Source organism: Lontra canadensis, unplaced genomic scaffold, assembly GCF_010015895.1.
Source record: "Lontra canadensis isolate GAN:19392208 unplaced genomic scaffold, GSC_riverotter_1.0 scaffold103, whole genome shotgun sequence".
Classification (NCBI taxonomy): Eukaryota; Metazoa; Chordata; class Mammalia; order Carnivora; family Mustelidae; genus Lontra; species Lontra canadensis.
Window position 1 is genome coordinate 2426642 of NW_022631097.1, and position 26733 is coordinate 2453374.

The 26733-nt window shown below is 36.5% G+C and overlaps 1 protein-coding gene and 1 long non-coding RNA gene across 3 annotated transcripts in view; both read right to left on the reverse strand.

Annotated features, from left to right (window-relative positions):
- Positions 1 to 26733, reverse strand: part of MICU2 (mitochondrial calcium uptake 2) — a 152398-nt gene that overhangs the window by 12292 nt on the left and 113373 nt on the right. For both annotated transcript variants that reach the window (XM_032838186.1, XM_032838185.1), the window contains 2 exons: positions 21756 to 21821; positions 4851 to 4948 (listed from right to left, as the gene is read on the reverse strand). In XM_032838186.1, coding sequence (XP_032694077.1) covers positions 4851 to 4948; positions 21756 to 21821 — 164 coding nt within the window. The remainder of the gene's footprint in view (positions 1 to 4850; positions 4949 to 21755; positions 21822 to 26733) is intronic.
- LOC116855449 lies at positions 24243 to 25477 on the reverse strand. The gene is made up of 2 exons (XR_004380356.1): positions 25429 to 25477; positions 24243 to 24628 (listed from the first exon to the last, which is right to left on the reverse strand). It is a non-coding gene; the product is annotated as an uncharacterized LOC116855449 (long non-coding RNA).

Sequence of the window (26733 nt, forward strand, 5' to 3'; positions counted from 1 at the left end):
TGTCTTTTGTTTGATTTCCTTAGCCAATCTGCTGGATCTGATGATCACCCTACTCCCCTGCTTCAAGGCTTTCACGGCACTCTTGTTCTTGGTATGGCACAAAAGCCTTTACAACTGTGCCCGTGTTGACCTTCCCACCTTCATCTCTCACATTGCTGGTTAAGTCACAATGAACTTCTAGTTTCTGAATCTGCCATGTCTTCTCTTGAGTTCAGACATATTACCTATTAGTAATCATTGGATTCACACTAACACTGGCTTGATAATTCTTTCCAATATTATGTAAATATGGGTTCATTTCCTGAGAAATTAAAAACATGAAGTATCTGAACAGAGCAGTAGTCTATCTACATTATGTCAGTTAAATTATTCTGTGGAATGACAATAAACTTAAAAAAATTCTGAGAATTTTTTTCTAACTTAAATTCACTGTGTATTGGCAGTATGACATAATGGACCTATCTAGTACCAGATATTCTGTATATTGTCAGTCCATAATCAGAATTTTGGACCAAAGACTTAGATAAAAACATCAATATTTTGTAAAGTAAAATTTGACCCAGAGATTTAAAATTATTGTTTTATTGGACTGTAAAACAGATTTTTATTTATTTATTTGACATACAGAGATCACAAGTAGGCAGAGAGGCAGGCAGAGCGAGAGAGGAGGAAGCAGACTCCCCACAGAGCAGAAAGCCCGACTCGGGGCTCAATCCCAAGACCCTGGGATCATGACCTGAGTCGAAGGCAGAGGCTTTAACCCACTGAGCCACACAGGTGCCCCAAAAGAGATTTTTAAATAATTGCTTTTTCCTTAGTGTAAAGTTACTTTGGAATGTTTCTGTCCCAGAAACTTCTAAGTTCTTTTGTATGAAGAATTTAAATTTATAATTTAAGAATTTAAATAATTCATGAAACAAAATCTGGAATATTGATTGGTTAAATTTGACATCAATACCTTTTCCTATTGATAAAAAAACAACAAAATGGAATAAGTTTTGCTAAAAGAGTCACTTAAAATGGAGTCGGGAGGACAATGAAGAAGTAGGGCCTATGCATATTTCCTGTCTCAATCCTCAGAAAAAAGCTAAACTTGGATTGTTGCCAAACTGCAAACATCCTGGATGAACATCTGCTGTATGCAAGAATGGACTCAAATGGACTTTCTGCCTAGCACTAATCTTAGCAACAGATCATGTACAGAAAAGTGTCACTAAAACCCTGCCAGTACCAATCATAAAAAAACAACTTATGTAATGTGCCTAAAATTCCTCCTTGCCTTTAAAAATCCCAAGCTCCTCTAGGTCTTTAGAGCACAACCTGGATTGCTGCCTTAATTTCTGTCTTCTGAACTGTGATTCCCAAGATCCCAAATAAATGCTTTTTTCCCCCTACAGTCTTTCCTTTTTTTATTTGACATATCATATATATATATATAATATATGTATATATTATATATATATATATATATATATAAATAGTTGTTTTGTAACTTTGTATTTGTTGGTTTAATTACATTACTAGTATATTTCCAGAAGACTTTATAAGGCTAAGGAACCTTCATAAAACTGATATAACTTCTCAATTACTACTGAATTTTCAAATACAAAATTGGTAATGAAGGTGGAAACAACTTTGCCACTTGTGATGAAAAATACAAGTGGTGTGTAGTTTCCTCTTCTAAATGAAAAAAATCCTTCTCTCTGAATTTTAAAGCAGTCAGTCCTTGTGGAAAAAGAGGAACATGCTATAATTTTATTTTAGTTCTCATTTCTTTCTTTAGAAGTTGGATTAAAGAGCCTTCAGGAAAAGGGACTGAGGAAACTCTAAGCTGAAGAAGTGTCTTGAACAAGAGAGCTGGGGAAATGCAAACAGAGAAAAAAGCCAGAGAAAAAGAATTCCCTAAGGAGAGAGATCTGGGAGCTGGGAAACAAAGCTCCTAGAAACTCAAAATAATTTAAGTAAAAAGAGTTGGGCACATATTCTGAGTGCCTACTATGTGTTACACATTGTGTGTACTTTAATATGTTATCTCAGATCAACCTCAGACTTCTTATGTGGGGGGACAGAAAATTAACATAAATAAGAGTAGAAAGAACAGAATAAAGATTAAGAAGGGAGAAATATGCATGAATTAAAGAGATCTGCTCTTTTCCTTTATTAGATTGCAAAATTGTTATAATTTATAATTTTTAAATTTACTTTTATATTTACTTATAACTCCCTAAAATGGGCAGGACAAGTATCATTTTATAAATTTTTACAGGGCACCTGGGTGGCTCAATTAGTTAAGTGGTTGCCCTTGGCTTAGGTCATGATCCCAGGGTCCTGGGATGGAGCTTGCACTGAGCTCCTTGCTCAGCGGACAGCCTGCTTCTCTCTCTCTTGCTCCCTTTGCTTGTGCTCTGTCAAATAAATAAAATCTTAGAAAAAATTAATTTTTACGAAGAATAAAAAAAGGTACATGATTTGCCCAAGATCATACAACTAAATAAATGCTAAACAGCATAACTAGGAATTATACCTATTTCTATCCCAAGTCCAGTGCTTTTTCCCTTTTATATTGGTACCAACTTCTAGATTTTTGGTATTTGTTAGTACTTGTACTTGCCTATTGAAGCATTAAGTGGTTTTAAAGAAAAAGAAGCAGAATTTTAGAAGCTGAAGTGAGGTATGCCTTCATGCTTAAAACTGTGATTTTAGTTGTTCTCTGTTGATAGATGCTATAAAAAAGCAGCCTGTGAAATTTGAAGTTTGTTGCTGGTCTTACTATAACATTAAGAATGTAAGTCCTTTTATTACACAATGTCTTTTTTATAGGAACCCATGGGAAACTTTCTTTCTGGCCCTATGAGGAATAATGCCCGCTCTCCCCCCTTACGTGGAATCCGTGCTAACTTAGGGATGTAGTGAATTGTGTAACTGATCATGTATGCTTTTTCGTATTGTCTGTCAGAAAGTCCAGAGTCAAATTTGTGGTTTCTTCTCAGCAAGCACATAGAATCTCGTGATTTGTACTTTGTGTACTAGCCTAATTACTGACTCCATTTTATGATACTGCCATAGCTTTTCTTCTCTTCTTCCTTCTCACCTGCTTCTGATAAGCCACTTATTTATATTCTCTTACAAGTGCCAATTTACAGTTGGGCTCTTGTTTAGAAAAATAAGTTATATACAAATCAACATATTAAAATTATGCATTAATCAATACCTTAATTATATATAATCACATAATAAATTAACATATATATATACATATGTAAACTTATTAAGTAGTATTGGGCACTGTCATCTCAGAAATGAAGAAATGGACTGCACTGGAGACTCAGGTTAAACCGCTTGTTCATCAAATCCCACTTAATAAACTGTGAAGTTCTGCATTTGAATCCAGGTCTGTCTAAATCACAAATACGTGTTTTTCAAAATACTGTTTCTCTAAATGAGAAGCTAATAGCTGTAGGCAAATACTGTAAGTAGCTACCACAAAAGCTGTAATTTTGTGTCACCTTCCTTGCCTTTCCTTGATACTAATAAGCTGTATCTCCTAAAATAATTTCCCTTATTAGAGAAGTTGTAAGAAGGTGGCTGAGACCAAGGACAAACATCTCTTTTATAAGGAAGAGGACATATTACACTCCCATAAAAACCAGACTCAAAGCTCCAAATAACAAAGACCACAAAAATTTTTGTGGAATTTTAATCATTAATATGGTCAGTATGTTGGTGAAAACTTTTTAGAAACGTTATACATACACAGAGGCTATTTTCTGTTACTTTATGACATGCAAAATTTTAAAGACATTTTATGATTATCCATTCTAGCTAGTATAATAATAATTTTAACTTTAGGAGAACTTTGCGCTGTCCAAGAGACAAGTTCTTAAAAAAACGCATTTAAAGCATTTGTTAATTGGATCTTTTTAAACTGCATAATGGCATGACAAATTTCACTGAGTCCATTATTTACAGAAATGCTAGTAAACATTTTTTTAAAGAATTTTAAATAAAATTATCCCTTTAAAGAAAATTAAAGTTAGCACAACTGTAAAAATTAACTAGGTTAGGGAATCCTAAAATAAGGGGGAGTAGTGTATTAGTATGAACAAGTATAGTTGATGATAATGGCTTTGCTTGGTTCTAAATCATGGTATTTATTTTAAAAACTTAAAGAAATGTTAAGACAGTAATATTTTTCAAGTATATAAGAAGAGACATTTTAAAAAATTTTGTGGAGAAAAACTGTTCTAGAGAGGTTAAAATGACTTACTGGAGTTTAGCTATGGGGTACACACTGTGATTGGACATAATTCAGAAACTTGGGTCTTCACACAGTCCACCTCATTCCTTAATCACTAAGCCCTACAATTTCATCTCCTAAATACGTCTTGAAAACTCTATTTCAAAATCCTTATTGCCACTAAACCAGTTCAAGGCTCTCATCATTTCTTATTTGGAATATCTGAATGGGCTTCTTTCTCATAAAATCTATCCTTTATTCTGCTGCCAAAATGTCGGGCACATCTGACCAGGTATCCTTCATGCATCATTCTTCAGCACCTCCCACTGTTAACTCAAGCTTGATCTTTTGGAGTATGAAATCTTCTGCAGGCAAGTACACACTTTTCCAGCCTCTGTTCTTAACTTTATCATACCACCTTACGTCTATTACTCTAGACTTAACTGCTTATAATTCCCTTTACAAACCATACATTTTCATGCCTCTAGGTCTTTTCTCATGCTGTTGTCTTTTCCTCAGATGCTTTCTCGTCCACACATTTCTGCCTGGGTAATTTCTGCTCACATGTCAAGACTCAGCTTAGGTGCCATTTCCTTCAGAAATTTGCATTTACCTTCGAAATTCCCTATAATGAAGTTTTCTTTCTCCTCTTTTTCCAAAGAAATATATCTGAAGGGTTGTGGTAATTTCAGGTTCTTTCACTGTTGATTCCTATAAAAAATGATATAATAATTTCAAGTAATTATAACCAAGAACCAAAAAATAGACCCTGTAGCCTGGACCTCTTTAGGATAATATCCATGAAAGATTCTTCTAACAATAACAACAAAGGCAGAAGAATCCTATCTGTTACTTTGCATAATACTATTCTATAACTGTCTCTGTTCAAGCAAGAGAAAAATGAGGGCTAAAATACTCAAGATGGACTTCAGCAGTAAACAAAATCTTAAATCAATCCAAAAAAGAGAGCTTTAGAATAGTGAAATATTATTTCAAATGTGATCTCGAGGTGTTTTTTAGTAAGACTCTATTTATTTATCTGACACAGAGAGAGAAAGGGCACAAGCAGGGGGAGCGGCAGGCAGAGGGAGAGGGAGAAGCAGACCTCCCCCCAGGCTGAGCAGGAAGCCTGATGTGGGGCTTGATCCCAGGACCCTGGAATTGTGACCTGGGCTGAAGGCAGACGCTTAACTGATGCAATGCCTGCAGCTCTGAAGGACAAAGATAAATTAGTTCAGATGAGGTGGGAAAGTATCAAGGAGAATTTCATTTGTGCTCTACCACAGCAATGAGAAGATCTGGATAGATCATGAGCATGAGCAAAAGAAAACAGCATGACAACTAAGCAAAGGCACCATAGCAAGAAATAGAACAAATCCACAAAAGACAAAAAACACCCAGTCTAGAGTACATAATGCAAGGAATAATGTATGACCCCATAAATGCTTTATTTATATTAAAATTTTTTTCTATTTAGAGATAGTTGTAGATTTAAATACAACTGTACAAAATAATACAGAAAGATCTCTTGTACCCTTTACTCAGTTTCCTCCAATGGTGACTGGTGACATCTTATAAAACAATGTAACTTGACACAGTCAACACATAGAAGAACATTTCTTTCACTGCAACAATTCTTTATTTGCTCTTACACAACACTGATTTCTCTCCCACCCACCCTCTCTTTGACCTCTGGCAACCGCTAATTGACTTTCTTTTCCCATAATTTTGTTATTTCAAAATGTTATATAAATAGGACCAAATATTATGTAACTTTATATTACATAATTACAATACAATTACAATACATATTATGTATTGGCATTTTTTGTTTAGCACAATTCTCTGGTTACTCATTCAGGCTGTTGCTGTATCAACGGTTTGTTCCTTTTTATTGCAGAGTACTATTCCATTGTATGGATTACCAGTTTAACCATTCACTTGTTGAAGGATATCTGGGTTGTTTCCAGTTTTTGGCTATTATAAATAAAGCTGCTAAAAACATCTGTGGACAGGATTTAGTATGAACACAGTTTTTCATTTCTCTAGGACTGATGCCGAGGACTGTATTACTGTTTTATCACAGGGGCAGTATCATTGTACTTTCCCACTGGTAGTAGATAGGTGATCCAGTTTCTCCACTTCTTGTAGTCATTTGATATTGTCAATTACTTTATTTTAGTCATTTGATGGGTTTGTTAATTGGCACTGTCCTATGATTAATGGTGTTGAGCATCTTTTCATGTGATTGTTGGCTATTTGTTTATATCCTTTGGGAAAATGTCTGTTCAAGTCCTTCACCTAGTTTTTAACTGGGTTGTCTTCTTTAAGTTCCAATTAAACATACAGTGTAATATTAGTTTCAGGGGTACAATATAGTGACTCAACACTTCCATACATTACCTGGTGGCCATCGCAACAAGTGCACTCCTTAGTCCCATCACCTATTTAGCTCATCCACCCATCTACCACCCTTCTGCTAACTATCAGTTTGTTCTCCATAGCTAAGAGTCTGTTTTATGGCTTGCCTTTCTTTTTTCTTCTCCATGTTCACTTGTTACATTTTGTTTCTCAAATTCCACATGTGAGCAAAATCATATGGTATTTGTCTTTCTCTGACTCAATGTTGCTTAGCATAATACTCTTTAGCTCCATCCATGTCATTTTAAATGACAGGATTTCATTCTTTATGGCTGAGTAATATTTGCCCACTTGATATGTTTTCCTGCTTTGTTGAAGATTAACCAATTAATCTTCAATTGACCCTATAGTTGTGGGTTCATTTCTGAGTTTTCCACTCTGTTACACTTAACTGTGTGTGCCAGTATCATACTGTTTTGATCACTACAGCTTTATAACATAACTTGAAGTCTGGGATTCTGATGCCTCCAGTTTTTTTCTTTTTCAAGGTTGTTTTGGCTATTCTGTGTCTTTTATGGTTCCATACAAATTTTAGGATGGTTTGTTCTAGTTCTGTGAAAAATGCTGTTGGTATTTTGATAGGGATTGCATTAAATGCGTAGATTGCTTTGGGTAGTACAGACATTTTAACAGTAGTTCTTCTTCTAATCCATGAACATGGAATGTCTTTCCATTTCTTTGTGTCATCTTCAATTTTTCATCAGTGTTTTATAGTTTTCAGAGTACAGGTCCTTTACCTTTTGAGTTAGGTTTATTCCTAGATATTTGATTGTTTTTGGTGCATGTGTACATGGGATTGATTCCTTAGTTTCTCTTTCTGCTGCTTCATTATTGGTGTATAGAAATGCAACAGATTTCTGTACACTGATTTTATATCCTCTGACTTTACCGAATTCGTTCACCAGTTTTAGCAATCTCTTTACAGAGTTTTTTGGGTTTTCGATGTAGGCTATCATGTCATCTGCAGAAAGTGGAAGTTTAACTCCTTCCTTGCCAATTTAGATGCCTTTTATTTTTTTTTGTCTGATTGCTATGGCTAGAAGTTTTAGTACTATGTTAAATAACAGTGTTGAGAGTAGACATCCCTATCTTGTTCCTATGTGTAGAAGAAAAGCTCTCAGTTTCCCCCCATTTAGGATAATATCAGCTGTTTATTTTTCATATATGGCATTTATTATGTTGAGTTATATTCCCTCTAAACCTACTTTGTTGAGGGTTTTTATCATGAATAATGTTGTACTTTGTCAAATGCTTTTTTCTGTATCTACTGAAATGATCAAATGGTTATTATCCTTTCTTTCATTAATGTCATATATCACAACTGACATGCAAATACTGAACCACCCTTGTAAACTAGTAATAAATCTCATTTGATTGTGGTGAATGATTTTTTTTTTTTGTGAATGATTTTTTTAACATATTGCTGGATTTGATATGCTAATATTTTATTGAGAATTTCTGCATTTATGTTCATCAGGTATATTGGTCCATAGTTCTCTTTTTTACTGGTGACTTGTCTGGTTTTGGTATCAGGGTAATGCTGGACTCATAGTATGAATCTGAAAGTTTTCCTTCCTCTTCCATTTTTTGGAATAGTTTGAGAAGAATAGGTATTAACTCTCCTTGAAATGTCTGGCAGAATTCGCCTATGAAGCCACCTGGTCCTAGACTTTTGTTTGTTAACTACTGGTTCAATTTCTTTGCTGGTTATTGGTCTGTTCATTTTCTATTTCTTCCTGTTTCAGTTTTGGTAATTTATATGTCTCTAGGAATTTAACCATTTCTTCCAGGTTGTCCAATTTGTTGGAATTGGGTTCTCTTTCTGTTGTTGAGTTGTAGGAGTTCTTTAGCTTTCTTGATAATAGATAGACCCTTATAAGGTCTGTAATTTGCAAATATCTTCTACCACTCTGTAGGCTGTCTTTTTAATTTTTTTTTTAAAGATTTTATTTATTCATTTGACAGATAGAGATCACAAGTAGGCAGAGAGGCAGGCAGATAGAGAGGAAGGGAAGCAGGCTCCCTGCTGAGCAGAGAGCCCGACATGGGGCTTGATCCCAGGACCCTGAGATAATGACCTGAGCTGAAGGCAGAGGCTTTAACCCACTGAGCCACCCAGGCACCTCTGTCTTTTTAATTTTTGATAGGGTCCTTTGATGCACAAAAGTTTCTAACTGTAATGAAGTTCAATACATCAATTTTTCATCTATTGCTTATGCTTTTGGTGTCATAAGAAATCAATGCCAAATCCAACGCCATGAAGCATTTCCCCTTTCAAGAAATACTTCTAAGAGTTTTATAGTTGTAGCTTTTATATTTAAGTCTGATTGATTTCAGTTAACTTTTGTATATGGTATGAGGTAGAAGTCCAACCTCACTCTTTTACATGTGGCTATCCAGTTGTCCCAGTACCATATGTTGAAGAGACTTATGCAAAAGAAGTCATTATTTACGTGTTTTGAAAACAGCTTTTTTCTTCTTTTTAAAGGGGGTCACTTGCCATAACCAATATAGGTCTGTCATAATTTTTACTAGCTATTGCACTGTATGTGCCATTGAGCAGGTATGTATACACATAAACATTTTTTCAAGGTAGCAAGCACGGTTACCTTATTTCTTCTTTATTAACATGTACCCCCCCCTTGTGTTTGTCACAGAAAAGAGCAAAAAGGTCTGAATTTTCCCATGCCTATTAGCAGTAGGGAAATTCCTGCATATGACATGTGAGCTAGTCAAGGTCGCTAGCATAATATAATGAATGTGCTGATATTTAGATTGTTTCCAAATTTTTTTTTTTACTATAAACACTGTTGTGAGATATATTGTTATACACTTATCTTTGTACGCTAGTCACTATAAATTATTATTCATTTGCACCTAAACTTTGTTAGATGTCTTTACAATTTACATTGCCAATCAACAGTACAGAAGAATGCCCATTCCCTCACATCTTGGAGAACACTAAAGATTATCAAACTTATCTTTGCCAATCTGGTAAGAAATAAAACAAAACAAATCACTATTATTTCAACTTGCATTTCCTTGATTATTCATATTTATTGGTCATTTGTATTTCTTCTGCTAACTGCCCCTTCATGAACTTTGCCTACTCTTCTATTGAGATATTAAGTCATTTTAAAAAAGTCACAGTAGTCAAGTTTACAACGATTTTCTTTTACAGCTTTTGGAACAGGACTACATTGCTTAGCTCAATAATATAAAAACATTTACCCACTTTTTCTTTTCAAATCAGGTATAACTGACATGCAATACTACATTAGTTCAGGTGTAGAACATAGTGAATTGATGTTTGTATACATTGCAAAATGATCACCGCAGTAAATGTGGTCACCATCTTCTACTTTACAAAGTTAATACAATATTACTGACTATATTCCTAATGCTGTGCCTCACAACCCAATGACTTATCTTCTCCAAGTCAGTAAGCTGCCCTTCTGTTCAGCTGAGGATTTCCTTTTGTAACTAAAAGTATGTACTTTGTGATCCTTTTCCGTTTCTTCCGAACACACCTCTCCTCTGGTAACCACCAATCTGTTCTCTGTATCTATGATTCTCGGGGTTTTTTTGTTTTGTTTTTTTAGATTCCACATATAAGTGAAATCCTGCGGTATTTGTCTTGCTCTGACTTACTTATATTACTTAGAATAATACCCTCAAGGTCCGTCCATGTTGTTGTAAATGTCAAGATTTTCTTATGGCTGAGTAGTACTGGGTATATAAACCACATTTTCTTATCCACATATCTATCAATGGACACTTAAATTGCTTTCATACTTTGGCTTTGTAAATAGTGCTGAAATGAAAAAAGGGGTACATATACCTTTCTGAATTAGTGTTTGTTTTCTTTGATTAGCTACCCAGTAACAAAATTGTTGTATCATACTGTAATTCTTTTTTTTAAAAATGTTTTTATTTACTTGGGAGACAGACTGAGTGAGATAGAGAGCACAGCCGGGGGAGAGGCAGAAGAAGGGGAAGCAGACTCTCCCTGAGCAGGGAGCCTGATGTGGGGCTCAATACCAGTACTCTGGGATCATGACCTAAGCTGAAGGCAGATGCCTAGGAACCGAGCCATTCAGGCACCCCCTGTAGTTCTATTTTTAATTTTGAGGAGTCTCCATATGGTTTTCCACAGTGGCTGTACCAATTTACAATGCCACCAACAATACAAAGTGTTCCCTTTTCTCCACATCCTTGCCAGCATTTTGTTATTTCTTGTCATTCTGACATTAGCCCTTCTAACAGGTGTAGGTGCTATCTCATTGTGGTTTTGATTTGCATTCCCCTGATTAGTGATGTTGAGCATCTTCACATGTGCCTGTTTGCCATCTGTATGTCTTCTTTATGAAAACGTCTATTCAGATCATCTGCCCATGTTTTAACTGGATTGTTTTTCCTATTGAACTGTTTAAGTTCTTCATATCTATTTTGGATATTAACCCTTTAGCAGATATATAATTTACAAATATCTTCTCCCATTTGGAAAGTTGCCCATCTGAGGGTTTCCTTTGCTGTACAGAAGCTTTTTAGTTTGATGTAGTCCCATTTGTTTATTTTTGCTTTTGTTCCCTTTGCCTTTGGAGTCAGATAAAAAAAAAAAAGTCACTAAGACTGACTTCAAGGAACTTAATGCTTAGGTTTTCTTCTTCGGCATTTATGGTTTTAGGTCTTACATTCAAGTCCTGAATCCATTTTCAGTTAATTTTTTGTATATGGTGTAAAATAGTGGTCCAATTTCATTCTTTTGTGTGTAGCAGCTGTCCAGTTTTCCCAACACTATTTATTAAACAGACTGCCCTTTCCCCATTGTATAATCTTGCCTCCTTTGTTGAAACTTAACTGACCATATATGTGTGGGTTTATTTCTGGGTTATCTATATCTATAGTTCCACTGATCTACATGCTTGTTTTTATGAAAATACCACACTGTTTTGATTATTATAGCTTCATAATACTGTTTGAAATCAGGCACAGTAAAACCTCTGGCTTTGTTCTTTCTTAACATTCCTTTGGCTATTTAGGGTCTTTTGTGGTTCCCTCCACAGAAGTTATAGTATACTCTAATTCTGTAAAACAATGTCATTGGAATTTTGATAGGGATTGCAATACATCTGTGGATTGCTTTGGGTGTATGAACATTAAACAATATCAATTCCTCTAACCTATGACAAAATATATCTTTCCATTTTTTATGTTATCTTCAATTTCTTTCATCAATGTCATATAGTTTTCAGGCAATAGATCTTTCATGTCCTTGGTTAAATTTATTCCCTGGCATTTCGTTGTTTTTAATGCAATTGTAAATAGAATTATTTTCTTGATTTCTCATATATTTTGTTAATGTACAGAAATGCAAGAGGGCTTTGTATATTAATTTTATATCTTGCAACTCTACTGAATTCACTTATTAGTTCTGATAGTTTTTTGGCGGAGTCTATAGGTTTTCTACATCCAGTATCATGTCATCTTCAAACAATGAAAATGTTACTTCTTCCTTCCCAGTATGGATGCCTGTTATTTCTTTTTCTTGCCTAATTGCTCTGGCTAGGACTTTCAATTCTATGTTGAATAGAAGTGGCAAGAGTAGGCATCCTTATCTTGTTCTTGATCTTACAGGAAAATCTTTAGCTTTTCACCACTGAGTAAGATCTTAGCTGGGGCTCTGTCATATACAGCCTTTAATATGTTGAGGTATGCTCCCTCTATACTCATTTTGTTGAGTTTTTTTTTTTTAATCATAAATGGATGTTGAATTTTCTTTAAATTTTTTATGCATCTATTAGAATATAATTTTTGGCCTTCATTTTGTTGATGTGGTATATATCACCTTGATTGATTTGTATATGCTGACCATACTTGCAACCCTAGAGTAAATCCCACTTGATCATGATGGAAGATCATTTTAATGTAATTCTGAGTTTGGACTATTAATATTTTGTTGATTTTTGCATGTATTTTCATCAGGGATATTGGCTTGTAATTTCCTTTCCGTTCTTTTCCTCCCTCCCTCCTCCTTTCCCTCTCTGTTTCTTCTTGGTGTTCTTCTTTGCTTTTGGTATAAGGGTAACGCTGACCTTGCAAAATCAGTATGGGAGCATTCCCTCCTCTTCAAAATCTTGGAGGACTTTGAGAAGTATAGGCACTGAAAGTTCTTTGAATGTTTGGTAGAATTCACCAGTGAAGCTGTCCTGTCCTGGACAGCTTGTTAGGAGGTTTCTGATTACTGTTTCAGTCTCCCACAATATCTAAGGTATGCCTGCATTCTTGGTTGGAAGTTGTTTTCCTTTCATCATTTTGAATATGTCATGTCGCTCCCTTCTGGCCTGCAGTTTCTGCCATGAAAGCTCCTAATAGCCTTATGGGACTTCCCTTCTATGAAATAATTTGTTTTTCCTCTTTCTGCTTTTGAGATTCTCTCTTTAAATTTTGAAATTTTAATTATTACGTGTCTTGGTATGGAACTCTTTGGATTCATCTTAATTAAAATCCTCTGAGCGTCCTGGACCTGGAGGTCTATTTCCTTCCCCTAGTTAGGGAAGTATTCAACCATTATTTTTCAAATACATTTCCTGACCTTACCTCTCTCTTCTCCTTCTGGGTCCCTTATAATCCAAGTGTTATTCTATTTGATGTTGTCCTAGAGGACCCTTAAGTTACTTAATTTTTTTTTCCCCTTTTCATTGCTTTGCTTTGGTGAGTTCTACTGCAGTCTACCAGATCACTGATCTGTTCTGCTTCATCTGGTCTGCTACTGAACCCCTCATGGTCCTTTAAAAAAAAAAAAAAAAGAGGGAGAGAAAGAAGTGGGGAGGGGCAGACAGAGAGGGAGAGACAGAATCTTGAGCAGGATCCATGCCCAGTGTGGATGCAGGGCTCAATCTCACAACCCTGAGATCATGACCTGAGTTGAAATCAAGAGTCAGATGCTTAACAGACTAGGCCACCCAGGTGCCCCCTTCTTCATTCTTTCTTATCCTTTCCATCTCTTTGTTGAAGTTCTCACTGTATTCACCACTCTCCCCGAGTTCCATGAGCATCTTTATGACTATTACTTTAAATTCTTTTTCAGATAGAACACTTTCCTCCACATTATTAAGGTCTATTTCTGAGGTTCTGTCACGTTCTTCTATTTGGAACACATTCCTCTGTTTCTTCATTTTGCTTGACTCTTGGTGTGTTTCTATGTACTACTTGAAGCAGCTATCTCACTCTTAAAGCAGTGCCTTGTGTAGGTGATGAAACTTCTCTTTCAGCCTTATTTTTTTAGCTCTTTGTTGTCTCTTGAACCTTTGTGATTATCTAAACCACCTGACTTATTCTTGATATGACCTTCACGTGATACTGTTAGGGTGTGCCATGACCTGCCTATTCCAAGGGGAGGAATTTCATTTAACACCCAGGGTTGACTGGAAGCAGACACTTAGGCAGCAGTTTTTAAAATATAAAAGTATATACAATCCTGTAGGAGCTATAATCATAGTCTCTGCTGCCTCCAGACCAGATTTAGAGGTGTCTCCTGGGTAACAGCTGCAAAAACCAGGGCTCCATGTAAGTATGTAAGCTCCTGAGAGGTCTTGTTAAGATGCAGAAGGCCAAGGGGGGTGCAAGGGTGGCGTGTCTCTAACTAGGCTCCCCAGGGGCACGTCTTTCATCTTTATATGCTTGGGAACCTGAAGCTGAAGCTCTGAGCTAAGCAAACAGGCCTCTTTTCCATAAGACTCAGGCTGTGTTTCAGTCTGCTGCTGTGCAATGTCCTAATGGTGGTGGCTTGCCAAGAACTGTCTGGGTGTTAACATTCTTGTGGAGCTCAAGAATGCCAGCCACTTTGGCCACTAGGGCCAGGCGATTGAATGGTGATCCCGTGTGGACTGCATGTATCTGCTGGCTTTATCTAGGCAGTGTATGGGGCAGGGCAAGTCTGCTAGCTTCAGAAAAGCAGGTGGCAAATATCTTGTCTGTACACCTGTGGGCTTCAGGAATGTAGTGGCTGAGTACTTTGTCCGTGCATGCACGCTGGCTTTAGGGTGGGAGGTGAGAATGACAGTCCCAGCCAGAGAGTGGGGGAGCGCTGCAACTGCCTACACTTACCAACTTTATTTAGGGAATGAGAGGATGCCATGAATGTTGTGCTTGCCTGCCCCAGCTACAGACTGGGGGAGGGCTACAACCTTCTGCACTCTCTAGCTTCCTCAAGGCAGTGGGATGGTGTGGTGACTGCTTGTCCCCACCTGTCTTAGCAATGCAGCAGGAGGGTGCTGCCTGTGAGCCCACCCACTTGCGCTAGAGAGTCAGTGGAGAGTGCAAAATTGGCTTCTGTCTGCACCTCTATTTCCAGGGAGAGTTTCAATGGTCCCTTGCCCTTCTAGCAGATGGTTTTAGATTGCCAAATGAATTTTACAACAGACTCTTGGCATTTTTCAAACTACTATTTTTCTGCTGGGTCTTGGGGACGATGAGACTGTATGTGGGCCCTTTAAAAGGGGCATCTCAGTTTCCTATAGCATTTTGGGTCCCTTAGATATCAGCCCCTTTGCATTTTCTAAGCCAGATGTTTTGGGGCTCATCTCTCTGGTTCAGAGGGTGCTGTGAGACACCATCCCCTCACTCTTCCAGAATTACTGGACTGTTGTGTCGCAGTGCTGGGGTGGGGTTTCTGGTAAGACCATCTCACTCTCCTACCTATCTTTTTCCCTTCTGTTGTGGAGAAACAGTTCATCTAGTTTTTAGATCTTTTTCAGAGGGAAATAATCCATATGTAGCTGTAGATTTGGTGTATCTGTGGGACAGGGTGACTTCAAGATCTTCCTATGCTGCCATCTTGCAGAAAAGCCCCACATTTCCTCAAGTATTTCCATCTTTTGACTTTTGACATTATCTGTGATTCCTCTGGAATTTATTCTGCTATAGGAACTGATACATACACCCAGCACAGTCAGTCACACCATTAGTCACAAAGATGTAGTAAATGCCCATTATGTGTCAGACACCATGTTAGGCCTTGGGGCTTCATGGCTCTCTATTCCTGTTGGGTAACTGGGCATTCAACAAGTTATTAAAAATAATAATCTAAGCATGAGAATATTGGGAAGAAGTTCAAGAAACTTTGGGAGCATATAAAGGGTGTCCAACTCACTTAGCAGCTTAGACAAGGCTTTCCTGAAAAAAAAATACCATTTAAACTGCGATCTAAAGTTTGAACCAAAGTTAAGAAAATAAGAAGTGGGAATAAACATTCCAAACAGGAAACATGTATAAACGCCTGAAGGTGCTAGAGAGCATGGTGCTCTATGGCTGGGGTGTAGACAGCAATAATAATAAACATAAAACAAATAAATATATATTGCTTATGTGTTAGCAGAGTTCTAGGAGATTTGAATAAATTAACTAATACGATCCTCAAAACAACCTACTGAGGTATATTACTATTATTCCTTTTTTTTTTCTTCAAGATTTTATTTTAAGTAATCTCTACACCTAATATGGGGGTTGATCTCAACAGATCAAGAGTTGCACATTACCGATTGAGCCGGCCAGGCACCCCTATTATTCTTATTTTATAACGAAGAACCTTTTTATGCAAAGAGAGTACACTAATTTTATGCAAGGAGAAGTATACTAATTTGCCTGGATCCACACAGCTATTAAGAGATGGAGTAGCATATCAATGTAGGCAGTTGGTCTTTCTGAGTCTGAGGTTTTTGTTTGTTTTGGTTTTTTTTTGACGATTCATTAGTTGCATGTAACACCACATCTCCAAATGTGCTCTCCTTAGTTACAGCACAGTCAGTCACACCATTAGTCACAAAGATGTAGTAAATGCCCATTATGTGTCAGACACCATGTTAGGCCTTGGGGCTTACCCAGTTACCCCATTCCCTCCACTCCCTCTCTTCTGTAACCCTCAGTGTTTCCCGGAGTCCAGGGTCTCTCATGGTTTGTCTCCGTCTCTGAATTTTTTCCATTCAGTTTTCTGTCCCTTCCCCTGTGGTCCCCCACGCTATTCTTTATATTCCACATAGGAATGAAATCATGTAATTGTCTTTCTCTGTTTGACTTATTTCACTTAGCGTAATCCCCTCCAGTTCCATCCATGTCGATGAAAATGATGGGTATTCATCCTTTCTGATGGTTGAGTAATATTCCATTGTATATATGGTTCACATCTTCTTTATCCATTCATTTGCTGAAGGACATTTTGGCCTCTTCTACATTTTGGCTATTGTTATATCATATTTGTGCTTTTAGGTCACCCTGGCTATAATATGAAAATGAATTAGAAAAGACAGGAGAGGATGCAGAGAGATCAGTTAGGAGGCCACTGCAGTAAATGAAATGAGAAGTGATGGTAGTCTGATAAAATGATAGTCATGGAAAAAGAACAACAACAAAAAATCGAGACACATTCAGGAGGCAGAACAGACAGTATCTAGTGACTAACTGGATATGAGAGGTAAGGAGATTACTCCCTTTTTTCTGGATTACTGAAAAGTAATTTGGTAATTTTTTCCTACTGATTTACAATGGTATCTATATTATATGCTATTGCTCATATGTATTTGGGTTTATTTATTTGAGTATTCTATTGCTCACTATACCATTTCATTACCCCTCTCATTACTTGCATTTTCTAGACTATTCTTGGCTATTCTCTCATGTTTATTCTCCCAGATGAAGTTTAAAAGCATTTTGGCAAGTCTCTGTACACCTCTTACCTCTCAAACACTATCACCAAAGAAGAAACCATCCAACTCCTTCCCCCAAACCTCAAAATATAACCAAACAAAACCGAAATCAGGTACTCAGGTGTTGAGTTCTGATGTAGACTGTACTGAATTCATAGATTAATTTACTGCGGATTGGTCACTTCACAAGGCTCACTAGTCCTACCTAAGAATAAAGCCTACCTTTATTTCAATCTTCTCTTATTTTCCTCAATTAAAATTTATTGTTTATAGTTTTCTTTAATTCTTTTACGTATTTTTTTGTTTCTGAACTTTTCTATTTGTGCATAGTTGACACACAACGTTACTTTAGTTTTAGGTGCACAATAGTGATTCAACATCTCTGTATGTGAGCTGTGCTCACAACTGTAGCTCCCACCTGTCATCAAACAACACTATTACAATACCACTGACAATATTCCCTATGCTGCACATTTTATTCCCTAGATCTTTAAAATATTAATCTATTTTTCATGTATCTTAAAAAATAGTTAATTATTAAATGGTCAGTGTCATTAATATAAGCTGCATCAAAATGCACTGTATATATTTTTGGTATACAGTATGGCATTTATTTTAAAAGGTAAACTTTCATACTTTATTACCTATATTGGTTTACCTAAAATATTTGCTTTTGGAACTTACTCACCATGTTTATTAAAAGTCAATGTAAACCTATTGGCCAATTAAAATGTGCTAACTGCCTTCTGATTTCCCACAGGACAGAATGACAAAAAAGGTTTTCCCTAAAAAGCAAACAGCTGGACAAAATGGTCATAACACAACTATTCAGCACTGTGGAATCCAACCAAAGGCACATAATAAGGTGAGAAGCATTTTTCAAATTAACTATTAAACTTTGGGCAGCAAATGTCTATGGCCTTCTTGCCTTTTCAGTTTTACCCTATGGGAGTTCTACCAGAGAGTGTCAGGCTGTCCAAAACCAGTTTCCCTGTTGCTGATGGAGGGAGTTTGCAGGTGATCTTGGTGGCTCCTTTAAGCGAGACTGCAGTCCTCTTTGGAGCAAGCAATGGACTCAGATGGTCAGGTACTTGAAAGTCTGAGGAGCTGAGACAACCATAAGGACTTGCTGTGCTCTCCTTGTACCCTAGGTTGTGCTCCACATTTAGCAGAGACCACACCAGCTCCAGCTGCCCACACATCCTTGGCTCAAAGAGCTGACACAGGTGTGTGCACTGGCAGGCTTAAAAAGAGCTTACATGTGAATGTACTTCCAACCTTACACAGACACATCGGCAGGGGGGAAGGGAGGACGCACCTTATTATCTCTGTGGTTTTAGCACAATCTCTGGCTGGACACTTAAAACTGTGTGACACAGCAGTGACTCCTAGGAAGCCAGGCTAAAAATAAAAATCAAATAGATTTCCTGTGCAGTAATTCTTCCCTTGAGGGAAAAGAGTCCATTTATAACAGTAAAAAAGTAATGTCACTAGGGATGCCCTTAAGAAACAAATTTCAGATAAATGAAAAAATTAAATGTAAAAGTCCAAAAGCATAACTAAAGGAGAGGATAATACAGGTTAGTATTTATAACTGATTCTGATTTAAAAAAATGAAAGTAGTTAGATGAATAAAATTAAAAGACAAATAAATATGACCACATAAAAAATAATATCTATAACCAAAATGTCATAAACAAAACCAAATCTGATAAATATTTCAATAATTTTGAAAAAAATTTTAAAAGTACTCTTAAAAGTAAATATGAAGAGAAATCTAAAGAAATTCCCAAAGAACAGAAAATTTGTAAGAAATATCTTGAAAAAGAGTAACTGAGATACCTTTTCCCCTATCTAACTGGCACTACTTAAAAAAAACAGAACAAAAACAGATACCAATCCTGGAGACACTGTTCACAGGAGGGCATGTTTACTCAATGGTGGTAGGACTGTAAACTGTTTTAACCTTTCTAGAAGGCAGTTTGACCATATGAATCAAAAGTCTTACAAGTATCCACGTCTTTTGACCCAACGATCTCACCTTTAGAACACTGTCCTAAATTCACACATTTAACTATTTACTGGGGCATGATTCTAACAGCAAAGATTTGGAAACAATCTTAATGATCAATAATAAAAATGTCATATTCATATAATTAAATACTGTTCATTCATTTAAAAATATTTATTGAACATTTAGAGCATGCTCTGGTGCTTTCCCAGACTATATAGATACAACTCATGCAGTAAAGAATTTACCATACCCAGATAGAGGTCTGGCTTTTGTCCTGGGCTGCTGGGAGGTCATCTCTATGGTAAGTATCTTGTTTGCTTGAGGGCCTTGGGCCATACCAGACTAACCATGCGGTTTAGGGTGGTGGCTTGGGTCATGGGGTATAGCACCACCTCCAGAATGGCTAGACACAGGGGTCAGCAACATGGGTATCCAAACAAATTTATATAGCTGACCCCAAGAAAATCTCTGGACATTAGGGTCCTAATTGGCACCCCTCCATGTGTACTGTTATATACCTTGTAGGGAGAGTTAGTGCTCTCCATGATCCCCGTGGGGAGAGGACAACTGGAACCTCTGCTTGTGGAACTTTCTGGACCTCTGCCTCATGTGTGTCTTCCACGGGCTGATTTTAATCTGTATCTGCTCATTGTAAGAAACCACCCACGAACCTAACAATTTTCAGTTAGCTTTTTGAGTCCTTCCAGTGAATAATGGAACCCAAGGGTGGTCTCGGGGTCCCCTGAACTTGCAACTGCTATCAAAAATAAGTGGTCTCATCTGTACCCCAATGTTCATAGCAGCAATGGCCACAGTCGCCAAACTGTGGAAAGAACCAAGATGCCTTTCAACATATGAATGGATAAGGAAGATGTGGTCCATACACACTATGGAGTATTATGCTTCCATCAGAAAGGATGAATACCCAACTTTTGTATCAACATGGATGGGACTGGAGGAGATTATGCTGAGTGAAATAAGTCAAGCAGAGAGAGTCAATTATCATATAGTTTCACTTATTTGTGGAGCATAAGAAATAACATGGAGGACATGGGGAGATGGAGAGAAGGGGGAGTTGAGGAAAATTGGAGGGGGAGACGAACCATGAGAGACTATGGACTCTGAAAAACAATCTGAGGGTTCTGAAGGGGAGGGGGGTGGGAGGTTGGGTGAGCCTGGTGGTGGGTATTATGGAGGGCACGTACTGCATGGAGCACTGGGTATGGTGCATATACAATGAATTCTGTTACAATGAAAAGAAATTAAAAAAAAAATGTAAGTGGTCTCGTGGACTGCTCCCTAACTTCAAACAACTGTAAAGAGAGGAATGATACTTACAGTTTAGAGGAGGACACAGACAATTATATTAATGTGTGAGAGGTGTTATGATGGTGGACATACAGGGTACGATGGGAACACACAGGATATATACATCTAGGAATAGGGAATACCATTCAAGTATTCGGATGTGGGAAAAGGAAGTCCAGCACAGGATTGCTCAAAGGGATGAAATGTAAGAAAGAGTTGTGATTTTAATAATTTGCAAAATTTGAAGCAGACATGCTCTAAAAAGATGAAATAATTTGGAAATTTAAGGAAATCTCATGGAAAGCATGCTGTGGAATTAGAACTGACTGCGAGATTATCAACAGAAAATTTACTGATATACATTAGTGGTGGGAATGAAAATTGTTTCATTTTCTATAGGAGATACTTGGCAAATTTGTCAAAATTTATCAACTACCTTAGAAATATCATACCTTTTGACCTAGCAATCACATTTCTGGGAAGTTATCCCTCAGATATATTCACATATATATAAAAAGATACATTACAGGATTATTAACTGTAGCATTATTTGCATTATCAAGGGACTGGATAAACGTTAAAACTGGATATACTGTTTTTAAAGAGGGGAATGGTTACATATACTAGTACATCATACAAGAAAGCACTATGACACTGTTAAAAAGGAGATATTCAGACATATTGAAGAAAAAACGGGAGAGTGTGAAACAATGCACTGTGCTACTCCTTGCAGAAAAGTAGAAAAAAGTACACATGGATGTATTTAGTTACTTCTTTACAGATACACTTATACACACATGAGGTATCTCTGGGCAAATATATGGGACACTTAAAGCACTCACTGCCAGGGAGAACTGGGTGACTGGGATGAAAATGCTGCCCTCTGCACATACTCTTTTTGAATCTTTTGAAGTTTGGACCATGTGAATGTAGCACATCTATTCAAAATATTTAGAAAAATGAAGTTACTGATAATTTTCCCAATGATGTGAGAATATTTATTTGACAAACAGAAGAGAGAAACTACTGTAAATATCATCTGTCTGGAAATACTCCGTTTATTTGCACATACCTGGCATTCTGTTTCATTAGCTGTTGTCGTCTTCAAGTCATCTTGTTTACTTATGATCTTCTGTAGCTAAAAAGATAGCAAACATGAATTCAGCTGTGTGGCTACTGGACTGTTCAAAATAGCCTAAGAAACAGATGCTAAGTTTTCATTATAAAATATATACTAATTGTTAAGTAGCAACCTAAATTCTGCATTATAGCTAATATTGTACTTTTTTTTCCTTAAATCGTAAGAATTAAAGGAGTACTTACATTCTTAAAATTTGAATCATTTTCTTCCTCTTAAGAAAGCTGGTTTACGTAATACATATTCCAAAGACATTACTCTATAAAAACTTCAAGATTACCGTCATTCTTCAAGGGAACTTTGATTCATAATTAATTTTTTGTATCACTGCTAGTTTACGGCCACATTTTCAAGTATATAGCCCTTTTTTTTTTTTTTTAAAAGGTGGAGGTAGAGGAAGAGGGAGAATCTTTTTTTTTTTCTTTTAGAGAGAGAGACAGACAGACAAACACTCTTTAAGCAGGCTCTACACCCAGAGTGGAGCCTGACTTGGGGCTCGATCTCATAATCTTGAGATCATGTGAGATCCTGACCTCAGAGGAAATCAAGAGTTGGTCACTTAACCAACTGAACCACCCACGTGCCCCTCAAGTATATAGCTCTTCAGAAGCTACTTATACCATATAAAAATGGTCTTCTCCCCCTTATGCATTTGTAAAGCATCAAAATAATTTTTTAAAAATATTTTATTTATTTGAGAGAGTGAGAGAGCTCGAGAGAGCAGGAGCAGGGGGAGGGGCATAGGGAGAGTCAGAGAATCCCAAGCAGACTCTGAGCTGAACCATCCAGGTGCCCCAAGCATCAAAATAATTTAAAAACCTACAGTTCTGCCATATATAAAATTGTCAATAGTACCCTGAGACTGAATACATTTAAAAACCTACCTTTCAGAGTCATTTGTACCAATCCTCACATGGAAAGCAAATTAAAAAAAAAATTTTTTTTAAATTAAATGTAGACAAAATCTGAAACTATGGATTCAAATGAATTAGGAGACAAACCTTCACTCATTTTTTTTCTAGGCTACTTTTTTATTAATAGTTTGAAAATTGCTCCAACTAAATTCCAAATTAATTATCTCAAGTTTTGCTGCCTCTATCATGTTTGTTTTAGGCAAATGGTTTATCTCTAGTTCTCGTAGTCCCTCAAACTTTTCCACATCTCCCCCACAATTATTTTAGGGAAAAAGTGTTGAAAAGTTTTACATTTGTTTTATCCTTATTTTTTAAGTTGATAGTCAAATATATAATGCTGAACTCAATACCTTTCTCCCTTTGCTTACTGTGTCTCCTTTTAAAATTTTTACAATGGAAAATTTTAAACATAGCGAAGTAAAGAGAATTCTGTAATAAACCAAACATTCTTTAGCTTCAACTTATCAGTACTCTGCCATTCTTGATTTATCCTTCTACCTATTCCCAGGTTCCTTTTCAATTGTTATCATTTACAGCACTTTTCAAAAAAAAACCAAAAACCATTTTATTTATTTATTTGACAGAGAGAGAGGGACAAAGAGGGAACACATGCAGGGGGGTGGGAGAGGTAGAAGCAGGCTCCTGGCTCAGCAGGGAGCCTGATGCAGGCCCCAATCCCAGACACAGGGACCATGACCTGAGCGGAAAGCAGATGCTTAACAACTGAGCCACTCAGGCACCCCTCACTTATAGCTTTTGAGGAAAACTTTATATACACTAAATGTACAAATCATAGCAACACAATTTTGACAAATGGATATACCTGAGTAACCCATCCTCCTATCCTGGAATAGAACATTTCTGATTTCTCAGAAAGTTCTTTGTGTTACTTTCCAGTCAGTCCTTCCTCTCTGCATTCCCACAAAGAAAATATCAGAGTTTGAGTTTTTTCTCCCATCTTAATGAGTTCAATTAGTTTAGATATTCAAATAAATTGCATCAAATGGTATGTATTCTTTTGTGCTGTCACCTTCTACTCTGCATAATGGTTTTGAGATTCATTCATGTTTGTACATAAGTAGTGTGTGTTCTTATTTATTGTTGAGCTGTATCCCACTGTATAAATATATCACTATTTATCCATTCACTTGCTGACAGATGTTTGCACTGTCTCTGGTTTTTGATTAGTGTGAATTAGTGATTAGTGTGAATCAAGCTACCATAAATTTTCTTTTTCTAGCTTTACTAAGGTATACTTAATATACAAAACACTTGGACACATGCATACATCTGGAATTTGGACATATGCATACATCTGAGATACATAAAGTTATAAACATATCTATTACTACCAAAAGATTTGTGTTTCTTTTCTCCTTTGGTATAAGAACACTTAGCATGTGATGTACCTTCTTAAGTTTTTAAGTGTACAACACCGTACTCTTAACTATATGCACTATGTTGTACAGCAAATTTCTGCCATAAGCTTTCTTGCACAATTCTTTTGTTTTTTAGAGGACATATTTTAATATTTCACTCAGATGAATTCCTTGGAAGGGAAGAATTAAATTCTTCTTAACTTTAAATTATTAAGTTGTTGAGTTATCTATTCTGGATACAAGTTCTTTGTCAGATATCTGCTTGAAAATATTTCCTCCCATCCTGTAGTCTGACTATTCATTTTCTTAATGGATCTCTGAATGAATAAAAGTTTTTGATTTGGATGAAGACTAACTTAATTTTTTTCTTTTGTGGTTATTGTTTAGTGCCCTAAGAAACTCTGAATATCCTAGATCCTGAGTATATTCTCTCGTTTTTTCCCAGAAGCTTAATGGGTTTAGTTTTATGTTTAGATCTATAATCTATCTCAAATACATTTTTATACAGACACACCTTGCTTTGGGATGAAATGTTCTGAATATATCTGTGATGTCCATCTGGTCCAGTGTGTCATTTAAGGCCTTTATTTCCTTGTTGATCTTTTGCTTGGATGATCTGTCCATTTCAGTGAGGGGAGTGTTAAAGTCCCCTACTATTATTGTATGATTGTCGATGTGTTTCTTTGATTTTGTTATTAATTGGTTTATATAGTTGGCTGCTCCCACGTTAGGGGCATAGATATTTACAATTGTTAGATCTTCTTGTTGGACAGATCCTTTGAGTATGATGTAGTGTCCATCTTCATCTCTTATTATAGTCTTTGGTTTAAAATCTAAGTGATCTGATATAAGGATTGCCACTCCTGCTTTCTTCTGATGTCCATTAGCATGGTAAATTCTTTTCCACCCCCTCACTTTAAATCTGAAAGTGTCTTCAGGTTTAAAATGAGTTTCTTGTAGGCAACATATAGATGGGTTTTGTTTTTTTATCCATTCTGATACCCTGTGTCTTTTGATTGGGGCATTTAGCCCATTAACATTCAGGGTAACTATTGAGAGATATGAATTTAGTGCCATTGTATTGCCTGTAAGGTGACTGCTATTGTATATTGTTTCTGTTCCTTTCTGATCTACTACTTTTAGGTTCTCTCTTTGCTTAGAGGACCCCTTTCAATATGTCCTGTAGAGCTGGCTTGGTGTTTGCAAATTCTTTCAGTTTTTGTTTGTCCTGGAAGCTTTTAATCTCTCCTTCTATTTTCAATGATAGCCTAGCTGGATATGTATTCTTGGCTGCATGTTTTTCTCATTTCACACCTTGCTTTATTGCACTTTGTAGATATTGCATTTTTAATTTTTTTTAAAGATTTATTTATTTATTTATTTATCTGACAGGCAGAGATCACAAGTAGGCAGAGAGGCAAGCAGAGAGAGAGGGGGAAGCAGGCTTCCCGCTGAGCAGAGAGCCTGATGCGGAGCTCGATCCCAGGGCCATGGGATCATGATCTGAGCTGAAGGCAGAGGCTTTAACCCACTGAGCCACCCAGGCGCCCCTGTAGATACTGCATTTTTTAAAATTGAAGATTTGTGTCAAGCCTGTATTGAGCAAGGCTCTTGGAGCTACTTTCCCAACAACTCTTGTTCACTTTGTGTCTCTGTGTCACATTTTGGTAATTCTCGTAATATTTCAAGCTTTTTCATTATTTTTATATTTGAACTGCTGCCATCTCATGATAAAACTTTAATGGATTAAGAATTCTTATGAATGAGCACAGAAAGTGGTTTCTTGAAATGGAATCCACTCCTGGAAAAGATTGTTGAAATGACAACAAAAGATTTAGAATATTATATAAACTTAGCTGATAAAGTAGTCAGCAGGGTTTGAGAAGATTGACTCCAATTTTCAAAGAAGTAACAGCATCATATACTAGAAAGAAATCATTTGTGACAGAGTCAATCAATGAGGCAAACTCCACTGTCTTAAGAAATTGCCCAACTTCCAGTAAGCACAACCCTGTTCAATCAGCAGCCATAAATATGGATACAAGACCCTTCAGTAGCAAAAAAGATTACCACTCACTAAAAGCTCAGCTGATGGTTAGCACTATTTAGCAATAAAGTATTTTTTAATTAAAGTATGTGCATTCATCTTTTCAGACATAATGATATTGCACTTAACAGATTAAATGCACTAGGAAACAAAAAAATTCATTTGACTTGCTTTATTGTGGTGGTCTGGAACTAAATTTGTGGTATCTCCAAGGTATAGTCTATATATGGTCTGAGGCTGGGGTTATAACTAATTTTTTTTTTTTTTTATATACATATCCAATTGTTCTAGTTTCAATTGTTGAAAAGACTTTTCTTTTCCCATGAACTGAGCTGGTGACTTTATGGAGAATTAAGCAACCATGTATGGATTCTTTATTATCTTCCACTGATCTACTTACCCATCCTTAGATCAATATCACAGTGTCACCATTATTGTAGCTTTGTAGTAAGTCTTAAAGTCAGGCAGTGTGAGTTATCCAGATTTGCTCCTGTTTCTCAAGATTGATTTGAGTGTTCTAGGTCCTTTATTTATTTTTTTTTTTACATATATACTTTAAAATCAGCTTGTTA